This window comes from Cervus elaphus, chromosome 5 (assembly GCF_910594005.1).
Source record: "Cervus elaphus chromosome 5, mCerEla1.1, whole genome shotgun sequence".
NCBI lineage: Eukaryota > Metazoa > Chordata > Mammalia > Artiodactyla > Cervidae > Cervus > Cervus elaphus.
In genome coordinates, this window is record NC_057819.1 from 122,771,875 (window position 1) to 122,796,889 (window position 25,015).

At 57.6% G+C, this 25,015-nt stretch overlaps 4 protein-coding genes across 7 annotated transcripts; 2 read left to right on the top strand and 2 right to left on the bottom strand.

The window, feature by feature from the left end:
- The first annotated feature begins 95 nt into the window (after positions 1-95).
- On the top strand, positions 96-7,445 carry PCYT2 (phosphate cytidylyltransferase 2, ethanolamine). Of its 3 annotated transcripts, none has more exons than XM_043905187.1 (14): positions 96-269; positions 2,204-2,292; positions 2,870-3,031; positions 3,289-3,349; positions 4,027-4,111; positions 4,250-4,294; positions 4,488-4,541; positions 4,981-5,119; positions 5,373-5,455; positions 5,705-5,782; positions 5,972-6,037; positions 6,194-6,259; positions 6,534-6,622; positions 6,708-7,445. In XM_043905187.1, the coding sequence occupies exons 1-14, from the start codon at positions 181-183 to the stop codon at positions 6,817-6,819; spliced, it is 1,218 nt and encodes a 405-aa protein (XP_043761122.1). In that variant the 5' UTR covers positions 96-180; the 3' UTR covers positions 6,820-7,445. The 3 variants fall into 3 exon arrangements, with proteins under 3 accessions (XP_043761122.1, XP_043761121.1, XP_043761123.1); XM_043905186.1 differs by having other exon boundaries at positions 97-269; positions 3,289-3,355; XM_043905188.1 differs by lacking the exon at positions 4,488-4,541 and having other exon boundaries at positions 97-269; positions 3,289-3,355.
- A 2,132-nt stretch (positions 7,446-9,577) lies between these two features.
- On the bottom strand, positions 9,578-10,223 carry NPB (neuropeptide B). The gene is made up of 2 exons (XM_043905190.1): positions 9,914-10,223; positions 9,578-9,833 (listed from the first exon to the last, which is right to left on the bottom strand). Exons 1-2 carry the CDS (start codon positions 10,154-10,156, stop codon positions 9,705-9,707), a joined length of 372 nt encoding a protein of 123 aa, XP_043761125.1. The 5' UTR covers positions 10,157-10,223; the 3' UTR covers positions 9,578-9,704.
- A 2,176-nt stretch (positions 10,224-12,399) lies between these two features.
- Positions 12,400-17,516, bottom strand: ANAPC11 (anaphase promoting complex subunit 11). 2 transcript variants are annotated; one of them, XM_043905191.1, is made up of 3 exons: positions 17,370-17,516; positions 16,871-16,991; positions 12,400-12,760 (listed from the first exon to the last, which is right to left on the bottom strand). In XM_043905191.1, exons 2-3 carry the CDS (start codon positions 16,977-16,979, stop codon positions 12,615-12,617), a joined length of 255 nt encoding a protein of 84 aa, XP_043761126.1. In that variant the 5' UTR covers positions 16,980-16,991; positions 17,370-17,516; the 3' UTR covers positions 12,400-12,614. The 2 variants fall into 2 exon arrangements, with proteins under 2 accessions (XP_043761126.1, XP_043761127.1); XM_043905192.1 differs by having other exon boundaries at positions 16,871-17,045; positions 17,370-17,510.
- A 236-nt stretch (positions 17,517-17,752) lies between these two features.
- Positions 17,753-21,520, top strand: ALYREF (Aly/REF export factor). Its single transcript, XM_043905189.1, has 6 exons — positions 17,753-17,989; positions 18,458-18,589; positions 20,077-20,224; positions 20,779-20,842; positions 20,943-21,120; positions 21,214-21,520. The coding sequence occupies exons 1-6, from the start codon at positions 17,753-17,755 to the stop codon at positions 21,226-21,228; spliced, it is 774 nt and encodes a 257-aa protein (XP_043761124.1). The 3' UTR covers positions 21,229-21,520.
- Positions 21,521-25,015: the final 3,495 nt, after the last annotated feature.

Sequence of the window (25,015 nt, forward strand, 5' to 3'; positions counted from 1 at the left end):
CGAGGTTCGCCATTGGCTGCGTGTGTGGTGAGAGGGAGGGGCTCCGCGGGGGGGCGGGGCGACGTTCGCCATTGGCCGCATGGAGCGGGTGAGACCCGCGTGACGGCGCGTGCGTGCGCGGGCTGCGGCGGCTCGGAGTCCGGCGCCGGCGGGGCAGTGTCTCGCTGCCGCCACCGGGCCATGATCCGGAACGGGCACGGGGAGGCGGGCGGCGCCAAGCGGCTGGGCCCGAGGGCCAGGCGCGCTGTGCGGGTGTGGTGCGACGGCTGGTGAGCGCGGCGGGGGACGCGGGGCGGGGGCGGGGGTGCGGCCGCGGCAGTGGTGACCGCTGTGGCCGCTTTCGCCGGAATCGGGCGGCCGGCGAGCTCGGGGCGGCGGGCAAAAGGAGTCACAGGCTGCGGAAGAAACCCTGGACCCGAGGTGCCACGGGCAGCGCGGCTGAGGGTCGCTGGAGGCTTTCTGCGGATCCCTACATGAGCACCTTTCTTGGGTGCTCCTTTGCCCACGTTTGCCTTTAAGCCGGACACCCAGCCAGGCGGTCCCACCTGCCTGATTTGAGCACAATAATGGCTAGAGTTGCGGGTCTAACCTTGGTGACTTTAATCATTTCAGTGCCGTAGGAACTCTTCCTCCGAGGGAGCCGTACACCCAAAATGTCTTCCCAGAGTTCTCCCTGTCCAGTCCTCAGCTTGCCCAGGACAAAACCTGGAAGATTCTCTTGGGTGTCTGGACAAGTGTCAGTGCAGGCATTGGCCAATCCGTGTAAGACCCTAGTGAAGCCCTCAGGCTCCCGGATCCATCTGAGGAGAGTTACACTGCCCAACTGTTCTCTCTTTTTGGCAAGCCAGACAATTGGATTGGTGGTGTTAAGATAGGTTTGAGGCTGCTGGGGGATAAGAGGAAAGTGAACGTCTAGTGGTAACTTGCCACCTTGACTACTTCCTCAGACCTTTATTTGATGAAAGCAGAGAAAGCAAGCCCCACCCCCCACCCCCCCCAGCAAAAAAACAAAAAGAAAGAAAGCCAGCCCAGGGCTTCAGCAGCCAGCATGCGGGGCTGCCATACTTATGTGCCTGCACCTGAGTCACCTTGGGGAGGGGATGTGGCTTCGTGTCTGTGGACTCTGACCTTGGCCCTGGCCAGGCCTGGCCCCACCCCCAGCAGGCCACAGTGACTGGGGTACGGCCTGGACCCAGGACCACCCTGGATTCTGTGCTATGCACCCCTCCTGCCCAGCCTGTCTGGTGGGCACAAGGGCCAGCCAGACTCCTGAATTTAGACTCCCTTCTTCCCTTAGCCCAGGACCAGAGTACTGTGCCCCACAGGCTCGTCTGCTGGGGCCTGTGGTGGTAGCAGGTGGTGTTGAGTAGAATGGTTCTGTCCACCCGGTGGCCTTGGCCACCTGGAGAAGCAGGGACAGCTCCACCTACTCAGAAGGCAGTACAAGGCTGGGAGGAAGCCGAGCAAGCGTGAGGGTCCACCCCTGAGCCCACAGAGAGGTGGGGGTCTCCCCACACACATGACAACTCGAGTGGTGCTGTGATGCCATGTGTGGCCTTCAGCTAAGAGTTCTCTCTTAACCAGACCTGAATTTGAGGATGAAAGCTTTAGAACCCCAGGTGACAGGGGGGTGGTTTTCTTCTCGTCTCATTAGTCTATTCCCGCCTCTTCACGGGAAGGTCAGTTTCACTGATTGGAAGTCAGAGTTGGTTCCAGGGAGCAAAGCCTCAGAGAGTTTCCAGAGGCCATGAGGAGCAGGCAGGACTTCTAAAGCCAGCAGTCGCCCTTGGTCATTGGTTAGACTTCTTTGTGTGTTGGCTCCAGGGACTGCGTGGCTGTCTCAGGGTAGTACAGAGTCCAATGTACCTTTGAATTATCACCAGTTTATACTGCACCTTAAAGGGACTGCCCATGGGAGCTAAGGGCAGAGCGCTGTTCGAGGTGTGGGGAGCAGGGACTGTTTTGTGTCCTCACCAGCCCTCAGGGTCCCCAGACCTGTCCCTGGGCACAGTCATGCTTGGCTCAGTCTGACCCTGGGCCCAGGGACTGGTGATAAGGAAAACTGACTACCCCTCTCTCTGAAAGCCCAACCGGGACCCTGGGGGCAGTTCCGATGGTGGCTTCTTGGCGGGCTTCCTGATGACACTCAGAGGAACAAGGCTGTACCCCCAACACGGGGATGACAGCCCCGTGCTCTCCACAGCTACGATATGGTACATTATGGCCACTCCAACCAGCTGCGCCAGGCCCGGGCCATGGGTGACCACCTCATCGTGGGTGTGCACACTGATGGTAAGCCGGGCTGCTGTGCCCACCACCCGCCCCCCAACTCCGTGCCTGTGACAGACTCCACAGGTCCCCTGGAGGGTAGGGCCAGGCCTAGGCCATCCTCCCCATTAGCACAGCTCTGCAAGCTCACCCTAACCCCAGCCCAGGCCGGGCCTCCTATAGCTTTCCTGTCTTGTATCCTGTCATGAGCTTGGGTGTAGGGGGTGTCCAGTGGATCCATCTGGGTATGCCACCCACCTCCTACCCCACTTTCTGGGTCCCAAGGCCTTTGAGTAGAGTACCCAGCTATCAAAGGGAACCCAGACTGCACCTGGAACTCTAGTCCACTGAGGTGGGGGGTGGCGTGCGGTTCCCAGCAGGAACATCCCTAGCGCCTGTACCAGCTCACAGAGGACAGCAGGGCTACTTGGTACTTCATGGGCTGAGGACCCGGTCAGAGACAGCCTCCCTCCATAAGCCCTTGTGTGGCTGCAGACTCTGCTCAGTGCTGGGAGGGGACTTCTGAGGAGGGGCCGGCAAGCCTGTGGCCAGTCCTCCAGGAGTCACCCACCTTGTCCTTTGCTCTCCTCTCTCTCCCTAGAGGAGATCGCCAAGCACAAGGGGCCCCCGGTGTTCACTCAGGAGGAGAGGTACAAGATGGTGCAGGCCATCAAGTGGGTGGACGAGGTGGTGCCGGCAGCCCCCTACGTCACCACTCTGGAGACTCTGGACAAGTACAACTGTGACTTCTGCGTCCATGGCAGTGAGTGGGTGGGACTTACTCCCAGGGGCTGGGGACTTGGGCAGCTCGGGACCTGACCATCAGAGGGGTGTCCGGAGGTGCTGGCCTCCTCACACTTGGGGGAGCATGGAGCCCTTTGAGGGTCTGAGGAAGCTCTGGGTCCTTCCCCAGAAAGGAGTGTACGCACACCGGGGCAGGCCTGGAGTGAAGGTATGGGCCTGGAGGTCTTCGTGGCTTTGGGTTAAATGCCGTGTTCTCCTGTTCACGTCACCCCTTAGATGACATCACACTGACTGTAGACGGCCGGGACACCTATGAGGAAGTGAAGCAGGCCGGAAGGTACAGGTAAGCTCTAGCTGCTGGTTGACCCACCTTTATAAAGAGGAGTGAGTTTCCTGAGGCCCCTTGAGTGCCTTCTGCTCATGAGGGCAGTGTCCGGGCCACAGCCTGTGCTTCCTGTGACTTGTGCTGGTGTGGTGCGATGGCTGGGGGCGCCATGCACCTGGGTCACCCAGTACGGGAGCCACTGGCCCCAGGTGGCTGCAGAGTAGTAGAGACCTGGGGTTCGACGGGGAGCTGGCTTTTATCTGAGTAACTCTTGAAAAGGCCACCTGGCCAGCTTTTCGAATTGGGCAGTAACGCTGGGGATTCCCTTGGCAGTGTGTGTGGTGAGGCAGGACCTGGGCGTCAGCAGACTGGACAGGATCAGAGCCACCCCCTTGGATGGTCTGTGAACTTGAGGCTTGATAATCCTATTCTCCTGTCCAGTCACGTCCTTTGGTTGATAAAATGACCGTGGTCCCTCCACCCCCTGGGTCTTGGTTTTCTGTCCTAGCCAAGAATAGCGAAGAAGTGCATGGTTTGTGCACAGCAACGCCGCCAGGGACTGGACCATGGTAGATTCAGCCACAAGCAGAGTTGCCCTTACCCTTGGGTGGGGCAGCTTAGGTGCCCTTAGGAGGCAGCCTTGTACGTGTGTCGCCGGATGAGAGCTCCAACCCCACCTCTGTCCCCAGAGAATGCAAGCGCACCCAGGGGGTGTCCACCACAGACCTCGTTGGCCGCATGCTGCTGGTGACCAAGGCCCATCACAGCAGCCAGGTGAGTGTGGGACTGGGAGGGAGGGATCGCCTACCCTACCCTTGCCCCTCAGAGGGCACTGGAACAGCAAGCTTTGGGGTCCTGGGGTTGGCTGCGTCTGGAGGGCCAGGCCCCTCACCCCCGTACCCTTCTGTGCAGGAGATGTCCTCCGAGTACCGGGAGTATGCAGACAGCTTTGGCAAGGTAAGTGTCGCCTGTACTGTCTGGGCCGCTGCCTGACCCCCAGGCAACCCCTGGGGAAAGGGGGTCTCGCTGTCTACCCTGCTTCCTGCTTTCTGGGTACTGACCGCCAATCTTGCTGGCTGGCCGGTCCCAGGGGCCACCACGTGAATGAGGGTTCTCTAACCAGGCGGCCTGGTCCTCTCTCCTTCTATAGCCCCCTCACCCGATACCCGCCGGGGATACACTTTGCTCAGAAGGCTCCTCCCAGGTGACCAGACGGTGGCCTCAGGGTGCCAGGTCCCCACGAGGGCTGTGTCCACTGGCCTCTTCCTGGCGGGCCAGTTGCCGAGCCAAGGTGCTATCGGCGGCAGTGCCTGCTGTGGCCGCCGGGCAGGACCCCAGTCCTGCCACCCACAGGCGCCCCGCCCACGCGGGTCTCGGTGTGGACCAGGCAGTGCCAGCCGGCCCTCAGCATCCCTGCCTGAAATGCCTGCCTGGGAGCAACAGCAGAGCAATCAAGCGAGTGGCCGGCAGCGGCTAGGGGTTCGGAGTCCTGGCCTGTTGCCCCCATACCTGCTCCCTCCACCCTACACCTATGCCTCCCAGAACAGACAGACAGGCGGGTGTGGGCAGGCCCAGGGGTGGTCACAGGCAAAGAACGCGCCTGCAAGGCCTCCATCACTGACCAGGCTGTTTTCGGCTTGCAGTGCCCTGGGGGACGGAACCCCTGGACAGGGGTGTCTCAGTTTCTTCAGACATCCCAGAAGATCATCCAGTTTGCTTCAGGGAAGGAGCCCCAGCCTGGGGAGACGGTCATCTACGTGGCTGGTGCCTTTGACCTGTTCCGTATCCTCTGGGATTGGGTGGGGTTTGTCCCTGCCCCAGGCCTTCTATCTGCCCCTCCACATCCTCCCCAGTGCACCCCAGGGCCTCAAGGGGCCTCCCTGACTCTCGAGGACCCTGAACTGCGGTGGGCTGCAGGGACACAGCCGTTAGCAGGGAGAGGCGTGAGCAGGCGGGTGGGAGGGGACCTCACTGAGTCCCTGCTCCTGTGGACGGCTGCTCTGTATTGATTCCTTGCTCCTTAACCTGGGCGCAGACATTGGGCATGTGGATTTTCTGGAGAAGGTATATGGCCTGGCGGAGAGGCCCTACGTCATCGCTGGCTTGCATTTTGACCAGGTCTCACCCCGGGGCATCTGATAGTGTGGGGACTCTGGAAGGGCTCCTAGGGATGGGGTTGGGCACAAGTGAGGAAGAGGTGGCAAGCTTGGGCCTCTGCCCAGGGAGAAACCCAGGGCGGGCCTCCCATCATGGCCTCCATACCGGCAGATGTCCCCGAGGGATTGTTGGGAGGGAGCACAGCCTCACACACACAAACACACACCAGCAACGAGGTTGCCAGCTGACTCAACCTTGCTCTGGCTCTAGGAGGTCAACCACTACAAGGGGAAGAACTACCCCATCATGAACCTCCATGAGCGGACCCTGAGTGTGCTGGCCTGCCGGGTGAGTGCCGGTGGGCAGACCAGCAGCCTGTCCTTCCCAGGCTGGAGCTGCTCCTCCCCATCACCCCACCCCCCACCCTCCGGAACCCTCCTAGGGGTGTGAATCTGGGGCTCCACCATGCTCCCTCTCAGCTGCTATCCTGCTGCCTGGCAAGTCCTAGTTAACCAGCTGTGCTTCCTGTCCACCCAGTACGTGTCTGAAGTGGTGATTGGGGCCCCGTACTCGGTCACAGCAGAGCTCCTGGACCACTTCAAGGTGAGGGTGGGGCTCCTGGTGGGCAGGGAGGATCTAGGCCGAGTGGGGCCAGGCCAGTGCTCTGAGCCCTGCCGGCCTCCCTGGAGAGGGCACTCGGGGAACGGGACCATGTAGGGTGATGCTGGGAGGGCTCCCTGACCCCTACCTCCTCCCCAGGTGGACCTGGTGTGTCACGGGAAGACGGAGATCGTGCCGGACAAGGATGGTTCTGACCCATACGAGGTGGGTCCTACCGGGCCCTCAGTGGACATGAGGTGGCCACTGTCTGGTGCTTCCCAGCCACCTGATGCCCCTGTGCCTCACCATGGTTGTCTGGGAAATGGGCACGGTGACAGCTGCCTTGTTGGTGGCCTCACAGTTTGAGGAGGCAGGAGCTGAGTGCGAGTGACCACGCCCACCGTGGCGGGGGTGGGGGAAGTCGGAGCCAGGGCAGCAGTGCAGGCTCCACAAGGTCCGGGAGGAGCTCCCACCTCCTTCCCCTCTCTCTGGCCTGTAGGAGCCCAAAAGGAGGGGCATTTTCTGCCAGGTTGACAGTGGGAACGACCTCACCACAGACCTCATCGTCCAGCGCATTATCAAGAACAGGTGAGTCCTGGCTGGGGTGCTGGGGGCATAGGGTGGTACTGAGGCCCTGGCTCTGGGTGCACACCTCACCCTATCTGGCCCCCAGGCTGGAGTATGAGGCCCGGAACCAGAAGAAGGAAGCCAAGGAGCTGGCCTTTCAGGAGGCCATGAGGCGGCAGGAAGTGCAGCCCGAAAGGGAGAGCGACTGTGACTTCTGACGACAGGTGGGAGGACGCCAGGGGCCCTCAAAGGGGCTGGCCCTCTCCCAACCCTGCCTTGAGAGCTTGGCTCAGCTTTTAACAAAGCTGCGGTGCCCTCTTCTCCAACCACCCAGCCGCGGAGGGGCTGGTGTGGAGGACACAGCCTGTCACCCTGCTCGCAAGGTACCTGTCTTGCAGTAGGCCATTCTGCCCTTCCTGCCGAGTTGCAGAGAGGGCATCCAGCACAGTGGAGCAGCCCAGCCGGCAGGATGGGCAGGGGGCACCTTCGACCAGAGGGGTGCCACCCTGCGTGCCATGGAAGGCCCAGCTTCCATCCTCCCAGCCCTGCTGCTGCTCACCATCTGCCCCCGGGAAGCTCCTATACGCCTTCCACCGCCCAGCTCGAGTCGGCCTTCCCACCTGCCTTGCCTCAGTTCAAACAGGCTTCAGGGAGCAGTGACCCAGGGGGCTACCCCCTTTCCTCCTCCGGGTGCAGACCAGGCCACCTCCCACATGGGCGGCCTCTGCCCCGGGGCCTGGTGCCCAGACGCTGCACCCAGTTTCCTGAACCAGCCTCCCCAGAGACTTTTCTTGGTTTTGTACCTGACTGGGTGGTGTGCAACCAAATAAACCTGCTGGGAGGGGCTCTGCATCAGGCTCTCTGTCTCGCAGGGCAGGACCAGAAAACCTTGGCCCTGCTCCCCGCCACCTGACAAGGAGGCAGATGGCCGCAGCAAGGAACTCCCTAGATCCAGGCTCCCCTGCCGCTTCCCACAGTGGCCGGAAACAAAAGAGGGAGAGGCGAGGGCCAACAGAGTGTCTTTGGCCCCCGGGTCTGTGGTGAGGAAAATGAGAGTCTGACACCCTGCAGTCCCCACAGCTCCCTGATCCAAGAAGGAATTGGGGGCTGCTCCCTGGCCAGGTCCACAGAATCTCGGGGTCTCCTGCACCCAAGTCAGGGCCCACTTGGAGCAGTGTAGTGGCTGCAGGGTGCTGACCCTAGTCACCTCTTTTTAGGGGAGGAGGGGGACAGTGGCTATGGTTTATGGCTCTGTGGTGTTCAAGAGTGAGGACTGGGATGTTCTTTCAGTCCTCTTCCAGTTCTCTCCAGAATGGCCTCTGCCCTGCAGCTGCTGGGCCAGATGGGGCCAGAGCACCCTGTGGCTTGGCTCCATGGGAGTCCTAGACCAGCGTTCACTCCTTCTGGAAGGTGGGCCTATCCTTTCTGTCGGTTCTTAAGGTCCAGTCTAGAACCTGTGCGGGCAGCAGCAGTGAGGGGGCTGGGGGGACTGTCAGTGCACATAGCCTCTCAGGGCAGCCCCTGCCCCACTTCCTTTCCTCCCTTTCCCAGTGGGGGCAGCACACTAAGCTGTGAGAGGCACAGGGCTCTCCCCACACCCTTGCCCCAACTTCAGGAACCCAGTGGTATTAGACCTTCTCACTCCAATCCCCCGGAGGCAGGGATCAGCCAGTTCCTGTAGGTTGATTGGGTGGGGGCGGGGGGCGGGGGATAGAGGAGCAGCCAGTGGATTCCTTTTGAGACCAGAGTCAGCCCTAGACCTGCTCAGAACCCCCTGCTGGGTGGCACCCCAAGGTGAGGACTGGGAAGCCCCCCCCCAGCTGGACCGTGGCTGGAGGAGACTTGGAGCCTGGGTGTCCAGGAGGTGGGTGCCTCCGGAGACTTGTCCACCCAGATACAACAGGACTGTGGGTCCCACCTATAGCCTCAGCAAAGGGCTAGCTGGTGGGTCCAGCTCCCTTGGGTCCCCTGAGGCCCAGCTGGTAGCAAGGCATTCCATGGGGTGGGGAACGTCATTGAGACAAGCTCCAGATCTCTGGGGCCAGAGCTCAGGCTAAGGGACTCAGGTCAGCCTCATTGGGGGCCAGGCTGTAAATCAACCTACTGAGATTCCAACAAGTGAATTAGGGAATTAGCCTGAGTGGGGCAGGGGTGCTGGGCTGGCACAAGGCAGTTGTATTCAGGAGCCATGGTCCTGCATAGCCCCTCCCTTCTCCAGGTATGGTAGCACCCATGGCTTTGGGGATACCGCTTTCCTGTGGGTCTAGGTTGGGATGAACAAAGAGCTCCCAGGCCTGGGAGGAGCCAGCTGCCTGACTCAGGACTCAGCTGGGGCTGTGCCCAGCTCCCAGCTCTGTCATCCCCCTGCTGCAGCCCCTCCCAGCCCCGGAGCCCCACATCTAGCTGCCTTCCCCCTCTTGCTGGGCCCAGCCTATTCATTCATTCATTTGGCACAAGTATTGTCCCATGCCGTATACTCTGAGGTGTTTTGGGGGTGCTCCAAGAAAGGAGTCACTCCAAGAGCTGCCCCTCTAGTAAGGGAGGCCTCAAGAAATGTAGCATTTGAGACAGGAGGGTGTCCTGGTGTGGGGTGTTTAGGGGAGGCTTATTACAGGGTAGGACTTTTGAGCTGGCATGATAGACTTGATGGCTAGTAGGGGACACAGGCAGCACTTCCTAGGAGGATCCAGGAGCTGCCTGAACAAAAGCAGGGAGGGGGCGGGGTATGGAGTGGAGCCTTGCAGAGCCAGATGCAGGGCTCCAGAAGATGTCTGGGTTTGATATGGCCCGAGGCCCACAGAAAGTTCCCAGCAGCATTTTACCAGCAGTGGTTCTTAGGAACTCCTGTACAGGTGTCTCCGTGAAACCTGGTGACCTGGCTGCTGTCTGCACACCTAGGTGAGCAGAGTACAGGTGTGGAGATTCTGGAGACGCCCACTCCACCCGCTGTGCCCACCTTCCAGAGGCTGCCAGTCATTTATTCATTAAGCCATTTACTATGGGGATGGATAGGCGGTGCTGGGTGCCATCTAGCGCCAGGACGGGGGGCGGGCCCGCGGGTGCCCTGGGCATTTAGGCTGGGTCCAGGTGCCGGGGTCGGGGCTCACTTGCTGCGACAGTCCGAGGCACTGAGCGACAGGAAGACATCGGCCTTGCACTGGAAAGTGGCGCGGCCGTCGGGGAGCGGCTCGCAGCTCTGCAAGTTGGGGGTGACCTCCTCGACGCACACGGCCTAGGGGCGAGATGGGATGGAAAAATAAGGGGGCGCCTGCACCCTCCAGCGCTCCGCACCCAACAGCGCCCATTACTCACGAGACTCCGCAGGTTGGGGCGCATCTCCCGGAAGGTGCCGGCCCCTCCCAGGGATCGCGTGCCCCCGCGGGACTCGGAGCGCCGTGCGTACGGTGACCTGTGGAAGCCGGACAGCAGCCCTGCGGCGCGGCCCACGGAGTAGTACCCCGGCCCCGCCGTCGGCTTGTACCACGCGAGGCCGGGGGACGCCAGCAGTAAGCAGAGCGCCAGAGCGGCAGCCTCCAGCATCGCGGGCCCGGCCATGGGTACTCGGTGGCAGCGGGCGGCGGGGCGCGGAACAGCAGCACCCGCGCCTTATATCGCGGCGGGGGCGGGGCGCGGCGGGGCGGGGCGGGGCGCGAGGGCGGGCGCCGGTGGCACGGGCCTCCGCATCCTGGAGGAAGAAGCCCGCTCGGGGTTCAGAGCCTCTTGGGCACAGGGGCACGCTGGAGAAAGATGGTCCAGGGCTTAGGGGGGATGCGACACCTCCTTCCTCCCCACCGCCGCCCACCTCCCCGTTTCTGGCCCACTCAACTCTTGCTGGGAGGCAGCCCCCAGGCCCCTCCCACAGACCTTAGTCCCGATTCAGTGGGAGGAGGGGCGGCGGTGCTGCAGAGCCCTCAACGAATCCGACGGCGTCCCAGCCCCGAGTCATGCCCCGGGGACTGTACCCTGTACCCGGGAGACAAGGAGCAGTTGTCTCCCTTACCCCGGGGACAAGGAGCAGTTCCCACCCTAAAGGGAGCTGACCAGAGGGCCAGGCTTCTGGAGGAGGCACTGAAATCTAAGAGGGCCCGGGGTGGGGAGGGCAGAGGTGGGTTTCACACCTATTAGAGTTTTATACCACTGACCTGGTCCTCAAATAGAGCTGGCAGGACAGGCAGGATGGCTCCCAGGACAGACGAGGAGGGGAGGCCAGAGGAGAGTCTGTGCAGAGGTGGGTGCTGTGGCCCTGTGCCACTGTGGCAGAGGAAGAGATGAGATGATTATGGGCCCTGAGAGGACCTGGCAGAGCCCTTGAGCTTCCTGCGAGGGAGCCAGTGGCTGGGATCTCGGTGTGTGCTGGGCCTGGCAGGTAGCTCTGTGTCCCACTTGAAGGGACCACGCAGGCCCTGGGAGGACCAGGCTGGAACCCAGTAAAGAATGGAGAGGAGCCCACCTGGCAGCGAAGTGGGAGTGGTCTGCCTGGAGGACTGTCTGGCCTGTGGCAAGCTTGAGACCCCTGGGGTGAGGGCACCTGTCCCGGTGTGCCAGGGCTAAAAGCCTGGAGGCTTGGCTCATGGTCTGGCACCCTAGGCATGTGGGTACTTCCTGTCACGGGGAGAATTCCCCAGGGAAGGCAGAACTCCAGGGAGGGGAGGTGAGCAGGGACAGGCCAGACGGAGGCCAGGCCACTCTGTGGGATCCTCTGCAGCCGCCACAGCCCACTTCCCAGTGAGGGCTGGTCTTCCTACTGGTCTGTGAACTCAGTGACCATGGATCCAGACACGCTGTAGATAGGCACTTAGAATTCAGAGTTACTGCCTAGAGCCCAAGAGCTAAATGGGAGCACACAGGAGGCTGAGTCCAAGGGCCCAAGACGGAGGGCACACAGCAGGTGACATAAGGCTTACTCAGCTGCCCCTCCTCCTGCTCACACTTTCCAAACACCCTGGCCACGTGCCTTCCCAGGACAGACCAGTACAAGGGCCCTGGCAGCTGGGTTTCTGGGCAAGGAGCACATGACCTCCAGGTTCTATGAGGGTTCCTTCCCTCTGGGCACAATGATCCAGCCCATGTACCGCCCCACCTTCTCCCCTGGGGACTGCTGCTCAGAAACCAGCTACCCACTGGGCAGAAGGCATTACAGGGACACGGGGCAGTGACCCCAGGTGGGGGGAGGTCATCGAGAATAGACTGGAAGGAGCCCATGCTCACAAGACATGCAGCTTACAGCGGCTGCCATCCAGAAGCTGCTCAAAACCCTAGGGCTGGTTCCTTGCCCCCGCCCCACACCAGGCCACCAGCCAACGGGAGCTGAGGTGGAACAGAGGTGCCCAAAGGATGTCCCAAGGGCTGTCCTTCCCTAGATGGGGAGACCCTCAGACACCTGCGGACACACATCCTGATGTCGAGGACATTGGCCCTGACAAGGAGCTGGGAGAAAGGGACTGAGACCACGGATCACAGCCGCCTTGGCAAAGCCCTCTTAGCACAGCCAGCACCTACTCAGGGACAGCCTTCCAGAGGAAGGAAGCATGGCAGTGCCTGCCAGCTGTGTCCAGCCAGGGTCCCAGCCACCAGCCTGAAGAGCAGGCCCCCGGCCTCTCTACCCCACCAGGCTCTACCAGCCAGAGCCCACTCTTCCCACCCTGGCTCCTCCGGCTGATCCCCGGTTCCTTCTCCAGGGGTGTGACTCAGGGCCTCTCGGCATTGCATTGGGATGTTTATTCATGAGTTTTCATACTGGCGCACACCGAGGCTGCCTCAGCACCAAGAAAACAAGCCACTGGAGCCTCCGGCCAGGCTTAGGTGGTTTAATGAGCTTTATTTATTGGATAAAAGTGTCACCCTTGTGATGGGAGAAAACAAACGCAGCTCCAGTCCTCATTTCAACCCTGTCAGAGCCCAGAGGAGACTGTCTCCGTGGAGGAGACAGCCACCCAGAGCCACTGTGGGGGCGAGGCCATCTCAGGGTGAGGGCAGGGGCACAGGGCAGGGGCACTGGGCAGCGCGGACGGCCTCACTCCTTGAACTTCCACTCCTGGCGGCACATGGGGCAGTGCTGCTGCACCTGCTGCGCGTTCAGCCACTTGAGGATGCAGTGCATGTGGAAGCAGTGTGAGCACTGGCCCCACACCAGCGGGCAGTCGTCACCCGGCACCTTGCCTGCGGGAGGGACGAGAGGGCCTGTGAGTCACCCAGAGCACAGAACAAGTCCATGGGGAAAGCGTGCCCAGCGTGGCCTCAGGGCTCAGAGAGGACAGGAATCCGGCAAGAAACCACGGATTCGGCCGAGCAGCCGCCTCTACATGAACCTCTGCAAAGACCACCCGGGCTGCTTCCACCTCCATGCGGGAGCAGCTCTCCGGGAGCTCAGCAGCAGGAAGAGCTCTGGCCGGGGCCGAACCCCCACCCACTGGCCTCCCAGGGCCTGGGCCCATCTGCAGACACACTGCAGCTCTGCCATTTGGCACCCGTGATGCCAAAAAGGTTACATCACTGTGTCAAGGCGCCTGCACAGGTGACCTGCCTCTGAGCGGCAAACCATTCCTCTTGATCAAGGTGAGGTGAGCTGGGGCCTTAGAAACTAGATGTCGCCATCTCCAGGCAGCAGGGACCCTATTCAGTGCCAGGGAGCAGGTCGGGGACTCAGGTGCTTATGGCCCAGCCTGTTGGCAGCTGGGAGTGACGTGGCACTCCCTCCTATTTCCTTCCCATTTCTATCCTACCTCCAAGGTCCAAAGGACCTGGTGCTGGCCCTCCAGCCCACACACCTGCAAATGCTACTGCTGTGAAGAGGGCCTAGCATCAAGAAAAACAAGCCTCTGATTTTTAAGGATCTAGAAAACCCTATCACACAGCTGGTGCCGGCAGAGCACAATGTCCTCCCCCAGCCACAAGCAGGTAGGTCCCCATGAGCAGAGGGGAGCTGCAGCTTGCTGCCTCCACCCTCTCTCGGGGAGCCATTCCCCCAAACCATTGCCATGGGGGCCCTTCATGCCTATCAAGCATGAGCCAAATCCAGAAGTCACTAGGGCACACAGTGCACCAGCCAGATAAGCTGGGGTGAACAGGAGACATCTTGCCCATGAAGTAGTTCCTAAGTGCTGGCCTGGTCACCTGTGGTCCTGGTCGTCTCTCTTGACACCAGACACAGGGACAGTTGACTTAAAGAGGTAACACCACGGCTAAGCCACATGACACTGCTCGCAAGACCTAATGGAGCACCTGCTCTGCGCTGCACAAGGAGCTGAAAACCTGATCTGAGCGCTTGTCCAAACCTCACAGTGCTCCGCAGTCTCCATCACCCCACCGACATCTCACCGACAGACAGGAGGCTGGAGCCACATGACTCACGAGGGCAGCTGCCAGTGCCTGAAGGGAGCACGCTGACCAGGAGGCTGGTGTGGGTGCCAGGTCTTAAATATCCTTCAATGGCTGCTGAAAACCTGCACCTCCTTCCCAGTTTGGGAGCAGCCCTTGCCCCACAGTGGTACATTCACCCTATGGAGTCAGACAGATGGGCACTGTTATCTTCTTTCTCTCTTGTTTGGGGCAGTGTTTCTCAATCTTTTTTTTAACTTTTTATTTTGCATTGGGATGTAGCCAATTAACAACATTGTGATAATTTCAGGTGAACAGTGAAGGGACGCAGCTATACATATACATGGATCCTCCCACCCCACCCCCCCGCCCACAAACCCTCAATCTTTTAAAAGTAATCCTCTCTAAAACAAAACATCACTCCTTTTCTGAATCTTTTATGACAAAACAACCAAAAAACAATTTACTTGGCAAATACAAAACTATCTAGCTCACTTTGCTTCCCAGGCTGGGGTGGGAGGGCAAGATGGACGGCCCTGTGCCAGGAGCCCACGGGGTGTGACACCTGATTTCTGTTGGTTCCCACCCCCACCTCACCCCCACCCAGGGTCTTTCCAACCTCAGCAGAACTATGCTTGGAATCACCCCTAACACATTAGAGACCTAACAAATAGAGGATGCAAGAGGATACACAGGGCCCAGCTAGCCTACTGGCAGGAGTACCCTGGCCATTGTGTCCATTCCTGGGGAATCTGACACCACCTTCCATGCTGACAGTGACTCATGCTAAGTGTCGGTGGGATCCTCTCCATAAGACTTTCACTCACAAAGCCCTGAGACAAGCAGCGGGTTTATCACAGTCTGAGTCACTCTGGATTCTTCGTAGGAATTCCATCTCAGCAGAGAAATCCAGCATCACTTGATCTGTAGAGAAGGCACCCTGGGCTGACCAAACGCTTTGATCATTACAGCTGGCTCACAACCAGCAAATCCAAAGTGCAGCCTCTAGACCCCCCTCTTCCCAGCAGTCAGCACACCTCAGCCAGCCCCACACACTGGGTTCCACAGGCTGCATGCAACCCCTAGTGCCATCTTTGACACACAGGCTCACTCACCCACACTGAGTCAAGGGCATGACCACATAAATGCTACCCTAGAACTTTTCTTTTCAGAAGCCACATCTGCTGCTGAGAAAGTTGCAAGTACCTACCCATAACCTGTGTTGTACCTTTGAGAAAGGGTGGTTTTAGGATTTCCCTGGTGGTACAGTGGATAGGAATCCACCTGCCAATGCAGGGGACATGGGTTCAATCCCTGGGCCTGGAAGATTCCACATGCTGCAGAGCAACTAAACCCAAGCAATGCAACTGCTGAAGCCTGTGTGCCTAGAGCCTGTGCTCTGCAAGAAGAGAAGCCACTGCAACTAGAGTAGTGCTCCCTCAACTAGAAAAAGCCTGCATGTAGTAACAAGACCCAACTGAACCCTCCCCCCTCCAAAAAAACGGTGGTTTTGAACGGATTAAACCAAGCCAGACCTTGTGTTCTATTCTCTCTCCCTGTTACATAAAACCTCATCAAGTAGAACCAATCACTGATTTCCTAAGATTATATCCCAGCCTGATTAAATCAGGATGGATTAGCCCATAGGTGATGAGATTTCCTCTCATCAGATGTAAAGATTTAAGACTAGGATAAAATGATATTTGCACTAAAATTCAATTATTTGAATTTCACTGTAAGAAGCAAAGGTCTAGTACTTTTCTGATGTTCATGGCCCCAGAGCACAGGCCCGGTCATTGACTTCTCAGTGGTCCCCAAGTCTCACCTTTCTCTTGGGAACACCTTCGTTCCCTAGGCAAAGTCTTAGACCCTTCCTGCTGCTTCTGGTTCACTTGGGTCTGACTAAAAACTACATTCACTGGTGCAAAAATCTCCTTTTGACCCAAATACTTTCACTTCACAGAACACACTGGAGACAAAGGAACAATGCCAGACACCGCAAAGATGAAATCTGATAAAACCTGAGGTCAGGCACTCTGCAAGACAACACGTTCTGAAAGAATCAGATGTCTACAGGGAATTCCCTGGTGGTCCAGTGGTTAAGAATCTGCCTTCCAGTGCAGGGGATATGGGTTTGATCCCTGGTCTAGGAACTAAGATCCCACATGATACAAGACAACTGAACCCATGGAACACAACTAGAGAGAAGCCTGCCCAATGCAATGAAGATCCCTATGCAGCCAAAAATAAATAAATAAAAATAAAAACAAATAATTAGATGTCTCAAAGGCGATAGAGAAGTTGAAGCAAAACTATTCTAGATTAAGTAGTGAAGGGAAAAAGTGATCACACTTTGGGTCTTGGCTCACACCACCCAACAATAAAAAGACATTTGAGGACAACTAAAGATATCTGAACAAGGACTAGGGATGAGGGGCAACGGTAAGTAAATATGTTGTCTGAGGTGACAACAGTGCTGGGTAAAAGTCAGCACTGAAGTGGGGCATCACATTTAGCATTTACTATGGCTTCCCTGGTGGCTCAGTGGTAAAGAACCGGCCTGACAAGGCAGGAGACATTTAGCATTTACTTTAAAACAGCTGGGCAAAAACAACCAAATATGAAAACGTGTTATTCATCGTTTATGTGCTGGATTGAGGGGGAAACCTTGTAACATTACATTTTTTTGTTGACTTGAATTTTTCAAATAAAATGTCTTAACACATCTTTGTGTTCCACGTGTCTCATAGTGACTTTCATCAGGATAGGAAACTGTGCTCTTTTCCTTACAAAACTTTTGACAGGATCTTTGTACAAATATGGGCCCGAACAGCCTGGCTTTTCTCTATCAACTTTTCTTGGGAAGAGGAAACCAAACCCCAGGAACGCTGTGCAAGTACTTCTGGTGACACGCCAAGGCCAGAGGAGAGACAGCGGGCAGGGGGCACTCACAGTCCGGGCAGCAGCCATTGAAGGCCATCCGGCAGATGCCGCAGTTCTCGTCGTTGGCTACCCAGAGCCAAGTGGCCACGCCGTTCCAGCATTTGATCTTCACCTTCATGGCGCGAGGAGCCTGCGGGGAGGGAAGAGACCACCGGGCTGTGCTGAGTCTGCAGAGCTACGGCACCTGGAAACCAAAGAAGGGGTGTCGCCCCAAGGGTCTAGCGCAGGCAACAGTGGCCGCCGAAGGGCAATAAGAGCTGTCTGCAAGAGGGCTGGGGCGGGGGCCGGGTCCTCGGGAAGACCGGGAGGACCGGTGGTGGTCCTTCGCCAACACCGCACTTCTGCCCCGGCATCCGCAGAAGGGGTCGTCAGCTTTCTTTAACAACCGCAGAAACGCGCCGTGCGCTACTTCCGAAAGGGACATGACTGACGGGGCTGAGAGATGGAGACCCAAGCCCGCTGCCTACGAGGTCACCCCGGAAACAACCCCGGCGCGGGCCGCACTCACTCGGGCCGCGGAACTAGGGTGCGGGTTCCTGGTGCGGTGGGGGAGGGGCAAGGGAGGGGCGCCAAGCTCGGCCACGCCCCCAACTGCCGCGCCCCCGCCGATCTAACTGCGCGCGGCCCCACCCGCCTTCAGTTGGCAGCGCCGGCCCCGCGCGGGAAGGTATATAAACGCCTGTGGCAGCGGCTCGGCACTTCTCAGAGGCGCCCGCCGAGCTCCTTGGTTCAGCGCGCACGCGCGGCCTCGCCCCCTGAGACGCCGAAGGCCAGCAGCCAATCCGCGGTCGCTCTGAGGACGCGGCACCGGAAAACCCCCGAGCGGCGCTGGAAGTGACGCGCCGACGTGCTGACGCGCGGGCTCGAGCCGAGGCCGATTCCGCGCCCGCCATGGCCGACAAAATGGATATGTCTCTGGACGACATCATTAAGCTGAACCGGAGCCAGCGAGGCGGCCGCGGCGGGGGCAGGGGCCGCGGCCGAGCCGGCTCCCAGGGTGGCCGCGGCGGCGGGGCCCAGGCCGCCGCGCGAGTGAACCGAGGTGGCGGACCCATTCGGAATCGGCCGGCTATCGCCCGCGGCGCGGCGGGCGGCGGCGGCAGGAACCGGCCGGCGCCCTACAGCAGGGTGAGTGTGGAGACCGGGTGGCGGGCCGCGGCGAGGGAGCGAACCGGCAGGGCGGCGCATGGGCGACCGGCCGGTTGGCCGGCCGACCGACGGGGCCGGGGGGCGCGGGCGCCGGCCGGCTCGGCGGGCGGGAAGGTCGCACGCCTGCCGGGCCCCAAGGCGGAGACCCTGGCGGCCTTTGTCTTAACAGGGCGCCCGGCCTCACGGCGCTGGGGGCTGAGGGGCCGTTGGCGCGGCCGCCCCGGTGGCGGGAAGTTGGTTGGAGGGAATCGAGAAGTTGCGGGACGTGTGGCCTTGGCTGCAGGGTACGGCCTGACGCGGGCGAGAAGCGGGGGCTGCGGGTCTCTCTCAGCGCCTGCCTCCCCGCCGTGATGGGGGGAGGGTCTTGCTGTGGCCGTGGGGGCGAGGGCGAGCCCTGGAGTGAGACTCACAGATCTTTTTCTGTTCTTGTGTTTTCTTTTCCCTCAGCCGAAACAACTTCCTGACAAATGGCAGCATGACCTTTTCGATAGCGGTTTTGGGGGTGGTGCCGGCGTGGAGACCGGTGGGAAACTGCTGGTGTCAAATCTGGATTTTGGAGTGTCCGACGCTGATATTCAGGTAAGGGACTGGAGTTTCTTGGTGGGCGGGTCACTCCGCACTGAATTGGTTGTGGTGTTTAGGACTTGGCCCTGAATCCCCCCCACATACCTTGGGACGACAAGCTTTCCCAGGCACCCAAGGGCCAGCCACTGTCCCCTGTGAGGGGCTCCAGGAATGCAGAGCAGAGGTCGAGCTAGAGTTGAAAGCCTGACCAGTGTGTCAGTTTGTGCTGGAAGACAGGCCCCAGCTTAGTCTGAGGCGCTGCTGTTCTTCCTTGCTAAGACATGTTCTGTAGATGAAGGTACTTTGCCCAAGCTCTTCTGACAGAAGCTTGGTTGAATGCTCCGTTTCTGTTCCTGGAAGAGCTAGGCTACTTGCTTTCTTTACTTTTTGCTTGTTTTAATGGTTTGTTGGGAGGAGAAAGCACTTCCTTTGTAGACCTCATATAGCACAGAAGCAGGATGGTGCCAGCGTCACTCTGGCTCCATTTGCCTTAAGCCCTATGTCTTACTTGGAATTTCATCCCCTGTCTTCTCACTTATCCTCACCCCCTGGGTTTTGTTAGTGGCATGATTCTCAAACATCTTTGGTTGAAGCCTGTTTTTTTTTCCTCTCTTTCTTTCCTCCCCTTTTTCTTTTTTTCCTTTCCTTTTCTTTTTTTGGTTGAACCCCAAAGGCCTTTAAACTTGCTGCCTAAAATGGTTAAGTAATGACATCTTGGGGGTCAGTCCAGGAGATGGCTGGGCAGGGTACTGGGCCTTCCTGGGTTCAATTTCCCAGAGCCCAGCCATTTACTTTGCCTTGGGAGGACAGAGCAAGGCCAGTGAGCACTCACAGTGTCTCAACACTTTTTTTAAGGTGGTTTCTGGCATCCACTGGAAACCGCTTTTGGTGAACTCCACTTCCCGCTGTGTGCCTGCGGCCGGAGTAGCCCCACACTCTGGGTTCCCTCTCCAACTCCCAGCCTGCCTGAGGTCAGGGCAGTTTCCATGGCAGCGCTTGACTTCAGGCTTTGCGGCAGGCTTGAGTAGGAGGAGAGGGAAAGGTGAGCCAGAATCTGCCCTGGGGGAGGGGCTGGGTCAGGGCTCCCACTCAGAGGGCCCTTGGAGCTGGTCCACAAGTGGATAGAGCCCCTTGCTCTGTGATCTTGGCCTTGGCTGCTTCTTGGCACAGTCCTTGGGTGTGTTGTAAATATTCCTTTGTTGAAGAAGATAGCAACTTAATCTTTGCCCTTCATTGGTGGGCTTTGTGATCCTTCACCTGCATCATGGTACAGATGTCAGGTTCCCAAGTGGGCAGGAGCCCTCGGGCCCAGCTGCTCTGGGAAATTGCTGTCCCACCTGTCCCATCCCATACCCCAGGTCCCACCGCCACTGCCCTGCCCAACCACGTGTATGTCTTCCTCCCAGGGAAATACCCCCAAAGTAGTTTACACTTCCAGGGAGTGTCCCTGGGCCACCAGAAGAAAAATTGCTTTGCTAACAACTGCTCTTTCTGACTCTCAGGAGCTCTTTGCTGAATTTGGAACTCTGAAGAAGGCGGCTGTGCACTACGACCGATCTGGCCGCAGTTTAGGAACAGCTGACGTGCACTTTGAGCGGAAGGCAGATGCACTAAAAGCTATGAAACAGTACAACGGCGTCCCTTTGGATGGTGCGTTTGGGATTGGACCCAGAAAGGCTGCAGCGCTGTAGCTAGTTTGCGGAGCCAGAGGCTGGCCCCATCCCTGCAAGAGTAGGGTCCCCTCTGCCTGAGGACACTTTGCGTTCGCCCCTTTGTCTCTCTTCCACACTGCCACCTCTCATGCTGCCCCACACATCTGGACCAACCTCTTGTGAACCCCCATCCAGCAAGCTACATCCCTCCCCTCCTTCAGCTCCTTGCGGAAGATTCACTTCTGTGAAGCCTTCTCAGAACCACCATAGTACAACTCTTGAGTGCGGGGCTGTAGTCGTAAAGACAAAGGTACCTTTCTGCTTCTGGGCACCCCGGACACCTGGCAGACACCCAGCTGCACTGGATGAGAAGGAGCGAGGAGGCGCTGGTGGGGCTGTTCTCCCACCAGCATTTCCAGGCTGTCCTCTCGTCGGGAGCGTCGAGATGCACAGTGTCCCTTTCCAGTGCTTACATGGAGGCCAGGGTGCTGCCCCCTAGCAGGCTTCAGAGTCCTCTAACAGGAGCTGGCCCTCTTGTGTTCTCTGCCACAGGCCGCCCCATGAACATTCAGCTCGTCACCTCACAGATTGACACGCAGCGGAGACCTGCACAGAGGTGAGTTCCGGGGCCTCTCTAGTCAGGGCTGGCCTGTGGGGTGTCTCCTCACGCTGCTGGTCTTCCCAGGCATGTGAGCAAAGTTTCCTTTTCTTGCTAGTGTAAACAGAGGTGGGATGACTAGAAACCGTGGTTCAGGAGGTTTCGGTGGCGGCGGCGGCACCCGGAGAGGCACCCGTGGAGGCAGCCGGGGCAGAGGCAGAGGCACCGGCAGGAGTTCAAAGCAGCAGCTTTCCGCAGAAGAATTAGATGCCCAGCTGGATGCTTATAATGCAAGAGTAAGTCACAGAGGAGGGCTGGGTGAGGGTCAATCTCAGACCAACTGGAGGAGGGCCTCATTTTGAGTGAGCACCTCTCTTCCTCTGTTTCAGATGGACACCAGTTAAACAGACCGGCAAATCCGTGCATGGACCAGGACCCAGAAGTCTCGTCCGTGCTCCCTGGCGGGAGGGGGTGACAGACTGGGGCTGTGTGGCCAATGATGGATTTGTTTCTTTTATGTTTTAAAATAGGATTTAAAATTCATGTAAAGGTTTCTTTTTCCCTTTTTTTTTTTTTTTTTAAATTCTGAAACAGACCTGTTTTGTACTGAGTTATTTTTGGGATAAATTTTACTGGTTGTTGTTGTGGAGAAGGTGGCATTTTCACCTTTGCCATAATAAAATAGAAATGTGTGTAGAACTGGAACTGTTTAATTCATCCCATTCTCAGGGTCCTCACCCAAGCCAGAATGCTGGTGTGATCTGGTCGGCGGGAGGGATGTGGGATCTGAGGAGGAAATGAGGCAGGCCTGCCGTGCACATGGCACCTGGCCTGTGGGTTAGAGTTCTGCAGGAGGGTGCTGGCTGTCACACTGTTCCCGCAGATCCAAACCCCTTTTTCTCACCCCCTCATCCCCCCTGGGTGGGAGGATGTGGAGCAGTGGTCCTCCACACGCAGCCACCTGTTCATTGCCTGTACTGCCAGGTGAGGGGCGGGGCAAGGTGGGGGTGCCCTGTGTTTCTGGCTGATTTCAGGTGACTGCTGGGTTGAGCTGTTCCTTTCCTTCTGGTGCTCTGGTTCTCAGAAATCTGGGTTTAGTAGTTGTGACTTTGCAACATAATCCCCGTGTGTTTTTCATCTTTTGTGTCATGAAGGAAAGATCACTGTGTCGGTGTTTTCTTAATTATGTACTTGGTGATGTAGCTAGTGGGAGCTGTGGTAGAATCTCATTTGACCCACAGGGAACTGGGGGAGGCGGGCAGACACTGGTACCCATCTGGACCTTTCCTGGGACAGACTAGAGCAGGATGGTCATGTTACTTGCCCGAGTGCTAGTGTGACCTGCCATGCAGTTCCTACAGTTCAAGAGGGGCCAAGATCCCTGTGGGGTGCAGGGCATAGACATCTCTTTGGGCCTCCCCTCCTGAGGACATGCCTTTGAGCCACTCAGTTATGCCTACAACCCAGCAAGAGGGAAACTGGAAAATTCTTAAAGAGATGGCAATACCAGACATGGAAAAACAGACTGGTTCAAAATTGGGAAAGGAGTACTGTCAAGGCTGTATGCTGTCACTCTGCGTATTTAACTTACATGCAGAGTACATCATGCAAAATGCTGGGTTGGATAAACTGGAATCAAGATTGCTGGGAGAAATAACAACCTCAGATATGCAAATATACCACTCTAATGTCTCAGCAAAGAGGAACTAAAAAACCTCTTGAGGGTGAAAGAGTGAAAAAAGTTAAAACTCACCATTCAAAAAAGAAAGGTCATGGCATCTGGTTCTATCACTTAATGGCAAACAAAAGGGGAAAAAGTGGAAACAGTAACAGATTTTATTTTCTTGGGCTCCATAATCACTGTAGACAGTGACTGCAGCTCTGATGTTAAAAGACACTCCTTGGAAGAAAAGCTATGATAAACCTGGACAGCTTATTGAAAAGCAGAGAGAGACATCACTTTGCTGATAAAGGTCCATATAGTCAAAGCTATGGTTTTTCCAGTAATCAGGTACAGATATGAGTTGGGCCATAAAGCTGAGCCCCGAAGAACTGATGTTTTCAAATTGTGCTGGAGACTTGAGAGTCCCTCGGACAGCAAGATCAAACCAGTCAATCCTAACGGAATTCAACCCTGAATATTCACTAGAAGGACTGATGCTGAAGCTGAAGCTCCAGTACTTTGGCCACCTGATGCAAAGAGCCAACTCATTGGAAAAGACCCTGATGCTGGGAAAGACAGGAGGCAGGAGGAGAGGGGGATGGTGACAGCCTTTTGAGAATAGGGACTAGGGGGAGGGGTAAGGAGGGGCCAGGAGAGTCACCCCAGCCTTAATAGCAGCCGGTGCTTTGGCTCTTCCGGAAGCAGCTGCCATGGTCTGCCGCTCAGATGGCTTCCATGTTTGGAATGAGGCTGGAGTGAGTCACAAGGAAGGAGTGTGATTAAGGGGTGGCCCTTTAACAGTCAGTTAATGTGCTGTCACTGCAGAGCCAGCAGCTGCCATTTGAACCATCTGAGCCATGCCAGGCACTGATAGAAAGATGGTTGAGGTGCCTCATCCCTACCTCTCGCCCAGTCTTAATGGGAAGGGGTCAGCCAGGGCTCAGCTTTAGCTGCAGTGTGGTGAGGGGTGGCTGGTAGAGGTCAGACCATCTGGACAGAGCCAGGCAGCCTCTCTGATGAGGTGGCCTTGGGCTAAGCAGGCACATGCCAGGCAGGGAGACTGCTTTCTGGATGTTGGCTGTGGTGGTTGGAGGGAGTGATGACCGGGAATCGGGGGCTTGTGGGGCATGGTAAGGGGTGGCCAAGGTGTCACATGGGCGGAGGGTGTCATTAGTGAAGGGAAAGTCCCAGGAAGAAAGCAGGCAAAGGACGGGCTGTGCTCAGTGTTGGGTCTAAGAGGCAGAAACACCGGATGTGGATAGGCATCCAGATGTGGACCCAGACAAGTGTTGCTATCAGCTGGATGTCTGCGAGCTGGAACTTGACGTGTGGACACTGCAGGTAAAGGTAGGGATATGGGGCTGGAGGTGACAGGAGTGGGGAGGGGTGACATCATATTTGCTGGAAGCCTGTGGTGGGAAGGTGACCGAGTCAGAAAAGCTTGCAATTTGGCAGGGAGCTGAGAGAAACCTCCCCATCACTTTATTTTTAAATTATTTTTGGCTGCACTGGGCCTGTTGCTGGGCATGGGCTTTTCTCTAGTTGCAGCGAGTGGGGGCTACTTTGTAGTTGCAGAGCACGGGCTCTAGAACACAGGCTCAGTAGTTGTGGCGCATGGGCTTAGTTGCCCCACAGCATGTAGAATTGTCCCTGACCAGGGATTGAACCCCTGTCCCCTACATTGGCAGGCAGATTCTTAACCACTGGACCACAGGGAAGTCCCTCCCCACCACTTTAATCCTCAATCTCCTTAACTGTGAAAAGGGAAACCATGCATTATATCAAGGGCTGGAGGGCCATGCGCTTTGCTGTTCTTGTGGGGGTGCTCTTGGGAGGAAGTGCTCTTGGGTGGTAAGTGTGTAGGGGCAGCTTCTGTGCTCCAAGGCAAACCAGGCTTCTGGTTACCTGAGGGCAGTGCTGGGTATCCCTGCAATGGCCAGCACTTCATCCCTGAAAGTACAGAACGAGTGAGTGAAAGGATGAGATGGACTTGGTGCTTTTGCTTAGTTTCTCCTTCATGTTCTTTTCTCAAATGCTGGATTGCAGTCTCGCAGACCAGGTGGATGGGGCTGTCCCACTTGCAGGGCACTGGAACGTACCCCAGCTCAACTCCCACCTTGTGGTCTGAGTGGAAAGTTCAATGATCAGTCCAGGAGTGGGCACATGCCTCATCCAGACAGTCAATCAGTCTTCAGGAATCTCAAACATGTTGAGGAAGCCAGCGCCAGGGAAGAGGGTGGCATGTCCACAGGGCCTGGGGTTCCTGGACTCTGACAGGATGGTTGTGTGAAGAGGAGCCTCTCAGCTCCAGGTGTGCTCTGGTTTGCTTGGTTGAGCACAGATACACATGGTTTACAGAGCAACTTGGATAAGCAGGAACAGCCCTGTCCCTTGGCAGATTGTGTGAAATCCAGCAGGAGTCTAAGTGCCAGAGTCGTTGAACGGTTGTCACACTCAGATGTGGTCTGAAAGACCAGAAGAGGAATGTTGCTTTCTCTAAACAACAAGGGTTTTGTGTTCTTGCTTGC

Coding starts and splice junctions, on each gene's coding strand:
- PCYT2 (XM_043905186.1), top strand. CDS start 181: ATGATCCGGAACGGGCACGGGGAGGCGGGCGGCGCCAAGCGGCTGGGC. Junction 4,112..4,249: donor AGGCCCATCACAGCAGCCAG/GTGAGTGTGGGA, acceptor CCTTCTGTGCAG/GAGATGTCCTCCGAGTACCG. Junction 5,783..5,971: donor TGAGTGTGCTGGCCTGCCGG/GTGAGTGCCGGT, acceptor CTGTCCACCCAG/TACGTGTCTGAAGTGGTGAT.
- NPB (XM_043905190.1), bottom strand. CDS start 10,156: ATGGCCGGGCCCGCGATGCTGGAGGCTGCCGCTCTGGCGCTCTGCTTA. Junction 9,834..9,913: donor GCCCCAACCTGCGGAGTCTC/GTGAGTAATGGG, acceptor TCTCGCCCCTAG/GCCGTGTGCGTCGAGGAGGT.
- ANAPC11 (XM_043905191.1), bottom strand. CDS start 16,979: ATGAAGGTGAAGATCAAATGCTGGAACGGCGTGGCCACTTGGCTCTGG. Junction 12,761..16,870: donor CAATGGCTGCTGCCCGGACT/GTGAGTGCCCCC, acceptor TCCCTCCCGCAG/GCAAGGTGCCGGGTGACGAC.
- ALYREF (XM_043905189.1), top strand. CDS start 17,753: ATGGCCGACAAAATGGATATGTCTCTGGACGACATCATTAAGCTGAAC. Junction 18,590..20,076: donor TGTCCGACGCTGATATTCAG/GTAAGGGACTGG, acceptor TCTGACTCTCAG/GAGCTCTTTGCTGAATTTGG. Junction 20,225..20,778: donor CAACGGCGTCCCTTTGGATG/GTGCGTTTGGGA, acceptor TCTCTGCCACAG/GCCGCCCCATGAACATTCAG.